The sequence below is a fragment of the Priapulus caudatus genome, unplaced genomic scaffold (assembly GCF_000485595.1).
Source record: "Priapulus caudatus unplaced genomic scaffold, Priapulus_caudatus-5.0.1 Scaffold124, whole genome shotgun sequence".
In the NCBI taxonomy this organism is placed as follows: Eukaryota; Metazoa; Priapulida; class Priapulimorpha; order Priapulimorphida; family Priapulidae; genus Priapulus; species Priapulus caudatus.
This window is the reverse complement of record NW_014577185.1, coordinates 362,969-375,393: the sequence shown is the minus strand read 5'-3', so window position 1 is coordinate 375,393 and position 12,425 is coordinate 362,969. Positions and strand designations below refer to the sequence as shown.

Sequence of the window (12,425 nt, the reverse complement as noted above, 5' to 3'; positions counted from 1 at the left end):
TTTTCTTTTTTTTCTTTTTAACTGCTCAACACTTACCTTAATCACTTTACTTGTACATAATATGCTGAAGTTCTTCTTCTTTTTTTCTTTTTAACTGCTCAACACTTACCTTAATCGCTTTACTTGTACATAATATGCTGAAGTTTTTTTGTGTTTTTTTGTATATATTTTTTCTTCATGCTGTATTTCAATGTTTTGTACTGTAACACTAACAATGTATTCACTAAGAAATTTTGGGGATCGTGGGTATATATTTGCCATAGTTTATAGTACAATGTTACAATGTTATGTTATGTTATGTTATGTACAATGTTATGTTGAACCACAATGGAAATAAGTGTGTTAGCCACGCTTTTTTGTGTTTTCATCCTCGATAATTTTCTAGCTGCATTTTGTTTATTTATGCTGTTATCGATGTAATGTATGCTGTAGTAATTATCGAAATAAATAAATAAAAAATAAAAAATAAAAAACTTATGTACGTAATCCCTTTAACTCGCTTAGTTCTACTAGGCTCTGCGACTGTTTTCACGGCGTAGTTAGTAATTTGTATGGTACTGATAGTCCAAAGTATAAATAATCATAATAATAGTGCTAGACATAGCCACAAGTTACCTTTTCGCTTCTCACTGCGTGAAACTGTCGTAGAGCCCTAGGAGGGAGGGGGGGGGCAATCGACGATTGTGATTGTACCGAGCCTAGTCGGGCTAGGCCAGACAAAGCCAAAATATGTAAAATCGCAAACACGAGCTTGTAAATAAACTTACTCAAAATTGAGCTAGGGAAATTTACATCATCTGCTGTGTACATAAATGCAATGTATGCATGGATTGCCTAAAATACGCTTGAGAAATGTTTTGCAATAAATTAGTTTTTATTTCTGTTAATAGGTGGCAGCAGCATTGTAGCTGACGTGTTGTATCATTTTGTTCAGCCGGTTTTCTGTATTTGTATATATAAGAAACTCGCTTATCCTCGCCAAAATGAATCTAGATTTTCTCGACGATGTAAAGCGTATGAATAAGCGCCAGGTATGTAAGATTGATTTAGTTGTCACATTGTGTCTACAAAGGAAGTGGTCTGTCATTCATGACTAGGCCTAAGTTCCAGAATCGTGACAGTCACAATGCCAAGGCAGGCTGTTTAGCCTCTCTTTAGGGTTGTACCGGCGTATTTGGACGCTCGTAGTATTTGGACGCTCCGTAGGCATGCTCTTTTGTTTTGCTCTTGTTTTCTTTTTGTTTGAATCTTGTTTTGCACGGCCATAGGAAATAGTAGACATGCTCTTTCGTTTTCTTTTGTTTCGCCTTGTAACCTGACACACATAACACAGTCTTACTAATTTACTACATATTGCAAATTGTTTCAATCAAATGTTTCCATCAGTGACAGGGAAGTCCGCCATGTTTGTTTATTGCGACCGTGTCGAAGGGCAAGATGCGCAGATGACTAATGCGCATATTGTGCATGCGCTGTGTGCGCCCTTGCAAAACAAGAGGCGCCTGCGCGCATGCGCACTTAGGAGCGTCCAGTTTGGGGCGAGCGTCTAAATACGCCGGTACAGGGTGTTTTAAGTGACAGTGTGAGTGTCACGGTGATTGTAACGTGTATTAAGTTGTACGTGCTCATGCTGGCTGGATCGGGCAGTCATATCCTGTAGTTTATATATGGAGATATCATATTATTGACAGCTCAGTCGCCACGTGGTTAGCGTGTCCACCTTTCAATTCGAAGGTGTCAGTTCTTTCCATAGGCCCTATAGGCTATAGCACTGGATTTTTTTCAAGATATAAAAACCTGGGTTATTATCATGAATAGTTATATGACTATTCAATCATGGTTCTTCCCTGGCCTTTAACAAATGTCGGGTTTGGTATTCCTTCAAAGCTGAAGCTAATTTGTGACATCCCTTGAACCCATCGACATTAAAGTTAATTTAAAGCTGCTTACTTATCATGATCCCAACAGAGTCATACTGTGTTTTATCAGCTTGATGTATATATCTCCAAACTGATCGAGTATATACATGTATTGGGGCTGCTTATGACACGTGTATATGACTTGAATTGGTACAATGACCTCACCAGCCTTTTATCCATCAATAAATGACATGCATTGTGATATTCCTTGGGAAGAACCCTGCTAACATATGTATAAAATCTCAACTTTTGTATGCTACTCTTCAAAAGTTATGACACCATATACTCATGATGTTTTAACTACGTATATGTTTCTAATGATGGACCCCTGGCTGTCAACATCGAGGAATGTGAATAGTGGGGATTATGACAAGTGTAAGAACATAACATAATATAACATATTTCTATGCATAATTACTGGTAAGTCTTGTCATAATGAGTTTACATTTCATGTTTGACTCCCCAGCCCTGAGCTAAATATCCGTAGTGTACAAGGCTGTTCTTGAGCAGACACTAAATATACACAGTAAAGAACTTGCTTTGAGAAGAAGATTTGGTGGTATAATAACCAACTCTGAATGTTAAAAATGAATATCTGTAAATGTCTTATTTAACAGTGCCTCACTTGCCTTGTTAACTATAATGTTGTGGTCTAATATGGCCTTGTGTTCTAAATGTAGGAATAAGCCGTTCCTGTTAATGCTGTTTCAGATGGTATATCAAGTTTTGAACTTTGGCATGATTGTATCATCAGCTCTCATGATTTGGAAGGGACTGATGGTTGTGACAGGTAGTGAAAGCCCCATCGTTGTTGTACTCAGGTAAGTTGGAAAGTTTGCGCTGGACCAGACCAGGTCGTGTGTGTGTGTGCGCGTGTGTGCGAGTGCGTGTGCATGCATCTCTGCATGTCATTGAATGGCCGCGTGCAGGCGTAGAAAACATACTTAATGAAACGTTGTTGCTTTGTCTACAGTGGGAGTATGGAGCCGGCATTTCACAGAGGAGACCTATTGTTTCTCACAAATTACCAGCAAGATCCGATAAGCGTCGGGGAAATAGTCGTGTTCAAAGTCGAAGGGAGAGATATACCTATTGTTCACAGAGTGCTGAAACTACATCAGAGGTAAGTAAGAACAATATAGAAAGTGATCCATCAATTTCAGTGTATTTGTTAGATGTTTTATTGTATGAATACGTGCATCTGCACATTCACTCTATATAATATATCATTGTATTTTACTTAAATGACAAAGTGAGGTTTAAATAGAGAGATACACAAAGTCCCACATATTTCGTATCTCTTACCTTTCCCATGAAATTCAGTATATTGCTTAAATGTGATGAAGTTTGGTTGAAATATATTTAAATGTTCTACTTGAATGTACCATGTTCGAGCATGATTAACTGAGAGATTAATGCTGATCGTTGCTGGCTTGTTGCCATGTTCACTCGCTGTATTGTCATGCACCTTGCTAGGGTGGATGGACGGGTAAAGTTCCTCACAAAGGGTGACAACAATGCGGTGGATGACCGGGGTCTCTATGCACCGGGCCAACTGTGGCTGGAGAAGAAGGACGTGGTGGGGCGAGCCAGAGGATTCGTCCCTTATGTCGGCATAGTCACCATTCTAATGAACGACTATCCAAAATTCAAGGTACATGCTCAGAACTGCCACACGTACTTTCACCGTTTGACACTTGACAAAATGAAAATTGAAAGAGGAACGGTACTCTAGGTTTAATGCATGCTTTCAGTTAAAGTACGTTGACGTCATCGTACATGGGAAATGTTGTGGTTCAATATTGGTTAGAAATGGTTTTTTAATGTTTTTGAAACTGTCATTGATTACCTGCTTACAACACGTGTAGTACTACCTGTGGTGGTATAATCACACTTTATTATTAGGTTACAACGTGAAACATGCAAATTAAAAATTGAAAAAGTGAAACTTTATGTTATGGTTTCATGGTAACACCCAAAATTGTTGCTTGTAAAAATGTGATCTTTGATAACCAAAGTTAATTTCTGATAACAGAAAATATGTAGGTATATACTATAGTTATGTAATAATATACTATTAAATTCTAGAGTACTGTTCCTCTCCAATACACTAACTTATAGTAGACAATTGCAAGTACACTGTAACAGCTCATGAACTGGTATTACATGTAAATTTGCACGCGTTAGAGCAAGTGTTATTATCACAGGAGGTGACACTGGCCATGGCATCCAATATGTTATTGTTAGACTGATAACATAGTAAAAATCTGTTACGGACATGTGTAATTACTTAGTAAGTTTTATATGTAGGTAAACATCTATAGGCCTTTTCTCATTCAAAAGTGCTCTCGCAGCTGAGGTCCTGTCAGACTAGACCTCTCCTACCCTGCACATGTTGTGTGTAAATTCGACTGCAAACGTTACTATGGGCCATGCCTAACGTGGGTACCATTGCCGTGGGTTGTGACATATCTGTGCCGTTGTGTTGCAGTATGCAGTGCTGGCCTGCTTAGGAATTTTCGTCTTGATACACCGTGAATGATGTCCGCTGCTCCACCCGACACACAGATCTGCAAAGCACTCTGTCGGATATTAGTATTTAAAAGCACACGATGGTGCTCATCATACAACCAGAGTACAGACAGAAGGACACCCTGCGTCAAGATTCTAGTTCAACAATCTTTGCACGTATGGGTGAATTATTTGTCTCTGATCGTTCTTTATTTTTTTAGAATATTGAATTTCCTCGACACTGGCTATGGGTAGAAGCATTTTATCTCGATTTCAGGGTAGCATCTAACCGAGAGTTTCTGTCATGTCTTCTAAAATGACAGGATATTTAAAATATTCAAATGGGATAGTTTGCAATGCGGTATCTTGGTGTGTGCTCATTGAAAGTGGCTTTCTGTTGAAATACATATTATGTCTATTCATCTCATCTTAGAAACACGATTCTGTACATTTATGTCTAAAGTAGGACAAATATATTAATTAGTTTCTTGGAAACCACATATTTGAAAGGCATGGATTATTATTTGTGGCCTGAACTTACAGCAAATTAATTTACTATGGTTGGTCCCTCGCTAGCAGAATGACATGGCTTTTGTACAGTCTCCATTAGCTTGCCATTACCCCTGATCATGTCACAAGTGTTAACATTTTTACTTGGTGTTGTTGCCATGTAAGTGTGTATAGAATTGTTTTCCGGTATAAACTCGGAAACTCTGCCACTAGGTGTCACTACTGATCAATAAACTACCAGCATGTAATTTCTCGCATGCCTGCCTGGCAGTTACGTTTGGAGCGGCAACCTCGTGAAACTAGTTGGTTGTAACCACTGGCAGCATGATTAAGTCCGCCCTACCACGCTCACGCTACAACACACACGCACACGCATACCCACGCACATATATTTATATATAAACTATAGCACATGGTTGTGACGTCTGGGGAGAGCTACGTCTCTTATATATACATGTGCTGACCACTGATATTTACTATGGTTGGTCCCTCGCTTGCAGAATGACATGGGTTTTGTACAGTCTCCATTAGCTTGCCATTACCCCTGATCATGTCACAAGTGTTAACATTTTTACTTGGTGTTGTTGCCATGTAAGTGTGTAAAGAATTGTTTTCCGGTATAAACTCGGAAACTCTGCCACTAGGTGTCACTACTGATCAATAAACTACCAGCATGTAATTTCTCGCATGCCTGCCTGGCAGTTACGTTTGGAGCGGCAACCTCGTGAAACTAGTTGGTTGTAACCACTGGCAGCAGGATTAAGTCCGCCCGACCACGCTCACGCTACAACACACACGCACACGCATACCCACGCATATATATATATATATAAACTATAGCACATGGTTGTGACGTCTGGGGAGAGCTACGTCTCTTATATATACATGTGCTGACCACTGATGCTGAGAGGGTCTATGTCCCCCGGGGTACTGCCGGACCGTACCTCGCCTACTCCACTAACGAGTCTAGGGAGTCGCCTACGCCTACTCCCTGACCCTAACCCCAACCCTAATCCTAACCCTAACCATATCAAATAATGACCAGGGTACGTTCCGGCAGTACCCTGGGTGACATAGACCCTATGAGCACCACTGACAGAGAACGGCAACAGTTGTTATATCTTCTGTTTATCATAGAAATACATTTCGGGTCCCAGATCTTCACCGCTCTATTTTCTAAGTCAACGTGTTTTGTGCCTCTACTCTCGTGTCGTTCGTGTGGGAGTGGAGATCGGTTGCGTTCACTCCATGGTAACCGCTCATGCTTGGTCGGTACTCCCCTGTAATGTAGTGTGCTGTCAAATGGACCGTAGAAAAGCCGTTGCATAGAAGTTATCATCAGGAGTCTATCAATCTCCTGTTATCATCACTAAGTAAATCATGTGGACGACGCATGTATTTCTTACCGAGACCCCCTATGCACGCGCAGATATTCCGAGCTTCTACATATCGGTTTGCAATGGAGTAGATTAACGTAAGGAAACGCAGATGAGTGTGGGTGTGCATGTGTTCGTGCGTGCGTGTGTGTGGTTGGGGGGTGCTGTCGATGCATACGCGTTCGCTACTGTGAGCACGCTGGGCGTATAAAACTTCGCATCATTGCAGATGAGCGCAGAACGGTAATGTTTTGGAATGCTGCCAAGATACTCGCTAGTTGGATGATTTGAACATCAGGCCAGTGTTACGTCTAAACTTCCCGTACCACCAATTTTTACTAATATGTCTATAGAACATCGGAAAGCAAATTGCAAGGACGCATCGTAATGAAATATAATATTGTGCGGTTAGACAGATCGGGCTCGGGAATTCTCGCCGCACTGCATTGTAATCACCGATGAGGGAATTGGCTAGCCGTATCTGTAAGAGTGTAAACTTGCAGCCGTGTTTGGATGTCTGTGAGCTACACGTGTACGTGTATTTGCTGAATGTGACTGTGTTGTTGTCGTATGTGGTCTTGTAGGGCGGTTTCGGTATTGTGGTTTTGTGATGGTTTGGAAAAAGAAATGTCATTTTCTACTATGTCGAGTTGTCCATGGGTTTTATCTCTCAAGTTGATGAAACATTCGCAATTGTCTATTTAAAAAAAATCTCGCATAAATTAAATGTATTGTGCGAAACGGACATCGGAAGACATGCTACAAACTCGCTTCATATTTCATATCATATTTTGTATTTAATCCGTAAATAAATTCGTCACAAGAGCAATGGGAAAGTAGGCATAGTAAAAATATAGATTCTGTGTGAAAGCCATCTAATACGAAAAATAATCCTCAGACTTTAATTTGCAATATTGCAACACGCGAAAATGAAAGTCGACCTAGACACAGTTGCTCCTAAACATCCACCGACCAGACTTGTTTACACATTTTTCCAAAAAAGAAAACGTTCATCGGAAGCTTCTTACGTAAACAGTTTTGGACAAAAATGTATAAGACGAAAAATATAATAGCAGCGAAGGAAATCACATTTAGAAACGATAGTAGAGCTAGTATTGACGCAGGATTCGCGGCAGCCACATAGGCTACACCGACACTAGAGAAGCATGCGCGCATCGTGTGAATATTTGCATATGAGCTTATATCGAGTTTTCCAACTCGTAAATATTCCTAACCACAAGCCCATTGCACATCATCATCATCGTGGAATTACAACAGAACGCAGAAAGATTAGACACATGCCTATCATAACATGACTTTCGAATACAACTGGAAATGTATGGATCAATATTTCTATAGAAATATATTATCGATGCGTATAATTATAAATGGAAATATCTCTTGGAAAACAATTATTTTACGAGCTAACCACGTAATAAATGCTCCACCAATAAGTATCTATACTAAATAGTAAGTTATCACGATCCGCTACCATGTCTATATAGAAAGTCTTGGAAGTTCGGAGTGAACGGGCGTGGATACTGAAGTTGGTGTGTTATTACTTACTATACCCCAACCATCCTCTACGACCAGGACGACTGCTTTCAATCAGCCACTTCACACTAATCGCTATCTAACCTTTCCCGATGACCAAGACAACTGTTTACAATCTAATTGCTCACCCACTTACACGCACACTGTTGCCCTAATCCATTTCCAGTGTCGCTGAAAGTTGCACAAAGCATCACGAGCGATTGTGGTCAATAATCGAGCTATACTCAATCAGCAGCATTAAGACACACCGATGGGTTTTCCTTCGCAACTATTTCATCGCCAACTTTCATGTGTTCGGGCGCATCGAAATCTGCCCAGATTCCAAGTGACAATTATCCTTGTTAGGAAGCTGTCAGGCCGGAAAATGGTCGAGTGCACTCGTTTCTTTATACGAGACATCGAGAAAAAAATGTATCGAGGAAGAAACGCACAGCAGCGTGTGTACAACAGCACGAAGATGTTTATTCTCCCGCTTCCTGCGTAGTAGTACTGCACTGCACCAAGCTACTGCATGATATCAAGAGCTAATAATACCTATTATTAGGTATTATTAGCTATTGATGATATCAGGAGTAAGATAATATAGGATCTACTATATTATCTTACTCCTGATGATATCCTACTACACAACACTAGTGAGCGATAATGTACTGCACAGTAGTATTATGCAACACAATACAATGCAGTGGTATTATGCAATATACACAACACCATGAAGTAGAATACCCTGCACTAGTATTGTATATAGTGGACCACCATACAGTAGTATGATGGTATTATAGTACATTATACTATGCTGTCTCATCTAAACTTGACACGGAGTTGAAGGCGAAGGCAGAAAGAATAGCCAACGGTGGAGCCTGAGCCGCACGCGGATAGACGACCGGAAACAACCCTCCCGGTAGGTATCACGGAATACAAAACAATTTAGAAGAACGTGATCGCTTCCTCAGATCAAATAAAGGAGACGACGACTTCAAAACGTACACGCCCTGGACAAAATAAATTTCGACGAATTTTAAGGGAACCAAATAACGTAGGCATTATCGTTCATTTAAACCATATAATAGACAAACCGACGGATAAACACAAAATGTACTATTTGTCATCTTGCGATATTTGTATACCAACACACCGTAAATAACCTGTAAATAGCTTCTGAATTCATACGCTTAACACTTTTTATATATTACTACACATAACCTCATTCCACATCTGGAAATAGTGCCTTTTCAAATGATACAAACAGACAGCAGAATATATTAACAACATCTTTGTAACTAAACCACAGATACGTTTACCTACATTCCATCAAGAGTCCATAACAGTTCCATAATTTCTATTATGGACCCTTGATCCCATATAACTGTGACCGTTTTAGCGTTCTTTGATAGGAACGCGCGCCATTTCTCTCGTACAGGAGCGTAACCGAGCGCAAAAAAACGTGCAAAAACAACACGTTGTTTTGTTGAATTTAACTTCATATAAATAAATATTCATAAAGTCTTCGTGGACGAGCGGTGGGATGTTTGCACGGTAGGACAGCAGCGGTGTGTTGTGGTAATATTGAAACTCACTTCCATGTCTGACTAGCGGTTTATTTATCCGCATATAAGAGTTACTAATCAACCGCGTAGGCTCTGCACGTGGGTCTGTCATATCCTTGTTGTGCCGAGCAGAGGAAATAGTTGCCTCCACAGAAATGCTTAATGTCTGTATGCTTCACCTATAACTGGTAAGCGAGCCACGTGATGGGGGGGGGGGGGTCATCGTCGGATTAATATTATGTCATAATAATTCTTAGTTGTTTTAGTATTTGCATTACATGTCACTATCGTTCTCACAGCGGTCGCGCGATGAGAAAACTTTCATTCCTGCTTTTAGAGCTACGTATAACGGACGTATTGAACTCTTGGTGACCTCTCAATAGATCGCTTATGAATTAAGAACTAAATATTTATTTGTGCGCATTCATTACGCGATCATAGATTTTTGGCGAAACAGCTCTTTGGTCATTACATGAGTCAAGACAGGACCCTACTCTGCACGAGACTGGTGCCCCATCTAACGGGAATTACCCTGCAACAAACAAACGTCTAATACAGCGCTGGTGTTAACCCACGCACGATACATCAGCAGCATCCAGGGCGTGATGGCCTGTTACACACAGCATCCCCACCGGGAAAACCTCTTGCCATCGAATTGCCTAGCTTCGATACTGAAACCGGGATGAACTGGACGTGTCCTAAACGCAAGCGGGCATCCATCGCGTATGTTCTCGCTATTCGGACCAGGCTCTCTGTAACTGATTGCGAGTGACAAGCGGGGAATCGTAGGCACGATGCTACGTACGTCGACGCAATCATATGCGATGCACTGCTGCGACCGTTGTGGTCTACGCCGTCGTTTACCCCTGTAGACTCCCACAGCTGCAGCTGTAGCGCCAGCAGCAGTACCACCACTACCACCAACAGCAGCAGCAGCAGCAGCAGCAGTAGCAGCAGCAGCACCACTACCACCACCATCACCAGCAGCAGTATCAAGCAGCACCACTACCACCACCAGCGGCAGTAGCTGCAGCACCACTACCACCACCAGCGGCAGTAGCTGCAGCACCACTACCACTAACAGCAGCAGTAGCAGCAGTAGCAGCAGCACCACTACCACCACCACCACCAGCAGCAGCAGCAGCAGCAGCACTATCACCACCATCACCACCACCACCACCACCACCACCACCACCAGCAGCAGCAGCCCTACTACTACTACTACCACCAGCAGCAGCAGCAGAAACACTACCACCATCACCACCACCACCATAACCACCACCAACAGCAGCAGCAGCAGCAGCAGCAGTAGCCACCGGTCGGTATAATAACGGCCTCATTTTCCTGATCAGTGGCTGGGACGCCGGGAGAAGATACAAATCGAGAGCAAATTAGCGCGTCCGTACGTACGTCTACCGCGGGCGTTCTGCTGGGCCGCACGCCTCCCCCGCTAGCGCCGCTGGCACACTCGCCAACGCCGCCTCTCTAGCTGCGCGCGGCAGCACATCAAGTCCCGCGCCACCCACGTGCGTGCGTGCGTGCGTGTGTGCGTCAGCGCGGCTCGCCGTTATCGTCAGCCTCCGTGTGACGCACTCACAGATTACATTACACGGCAGGGCAAGCGATTAGATTCACCGTACCATCCCTCGCGCAGCTATAGCAGCCCGCTAGCCAGCAGCACGCAACGCGGTAATTATACTAGGCGTTGTGCTAGTTCATCTGTAATTACGTCATTGCAATCAATGATGAATATTGTGTCACAAACATGGATGCGTGTGATGACTTCGTTCGATACGCAAAAACACGCACGCACGCACGCACGCGCGCGCGCACACACACATACATATATAGTTGGCCTTGCTCGCGTCAAGCTAACGGTCAGATTTTTCGTGCATTATCCTAACAAGACCACAGCAGCGCACATTACGTTATCACTTTCCGCGCGATCCCGAATTCAATTTAGTAAGATGCGTTTTGCTCGAAAGAGAACTACTATATATATATATATATATGCCGTAAATAGTTTAGCCTTCTCAAGAAACGAATCGCGGACAATATACGTGTGTATAGAACTGCTGCTTCCGAGAATCATGGCGCCTACTAACAGCTACAATAGAAAAGCCGTGTAATCCGCTAGCTGGCCACATGTCTTACGAGTAACGCCGGCAGTGGGAGGGACGCTGTCGATTTTCAGTCTGCACGATCGGGAGAGACTTGTCGCCGCACTCGCTAGCTGCAAAAGGAAGAGCGACGAGCGAGCAATGAGGTGCAGCAGGGCTGCTAACGCGATGTACCTCATAAGGAAAGTGACAATTAACGCGGCGTGATTACCAAACAGGAACGACACTATCGATTAGGAAACCTGAATGGCCGCTTCACTTAACGAGCAGAGGCGAGCCATATAGATCTGTTATATGCGGCAACATCACAGGAACAGCACTCTCGCTGCCTTTACACTCTCCCACCGTGACCAGCAAAGATGATCTTAACATGCACGCATGCCATTTCCCGGAGGATCACTCACAGCATGCAAACCCTGCCATCAACAACCGCGGCGTAGAGGCGACACGATTCTCGTATTCCGTTGTTCCAACGACGTCATGATTCGGCTATTCTGCCGTCGCGACGAGAGGCGTGGCAACTGAAACCGTATACACGCAAGAACGTCGCTCGCTCGCTTGATAACACAACGAATCCTCCCGCGCGTTTCCTCGCGAGTTCGTTCGTACACGCACGCGCATACACGCGCGCACATACTCGCTGTTCCTCGCGAGTTCGTTCGTACACGCGCGCGCATACACGCGCGCACAAACTCGCTGTTCCTCGCGAGTTCGTTCGTACACGCACGCGCATACACGCGCGCACATACTCGCTGTTCCTCGCGAGTTCGTTCGTACACGCGCGCGCATACACGCGCGCACAAACTCGCTGTTCCTCGCGAGTTCGTTCGTACACGCACGCGCATACACGCGCGCGGGCACACTCTCGCTGTTAGGCACCTGAACACG

General features: G+C 43.2%; 1 protein-coding gene across 1 annotated transcript; it reads left to right on the top strand.

Annotated features, from left to right (window-relative positions):
* The first annotated feature begins 890 nt into the window (after nt 1-890).
* Nucleotides 891-5,188, top strand: LOC106805706 (signal peptidase complex catalytic subunit SEC11A). The gene is made up of 5 exons (XM_014807408.1): nt 891-1,031; nt 2,631-2,740; nt 2,893-3,042; nt 3,396-3,573; nt 4,411-5,188. Exons 1-5 carry the CDS (start codon nt 984-986, stop codon nt 4,459-4,461), a joined length of 537 nt encoding a protein of 178 aa, XP_014662894.1. The 5' UTR covers nt 891-983; the 3' UTR covers nt 4,462-5,188.
* The last annotated feature ends 7,237 nt before the right edge of the window (nt 5,189-12,425 follow it).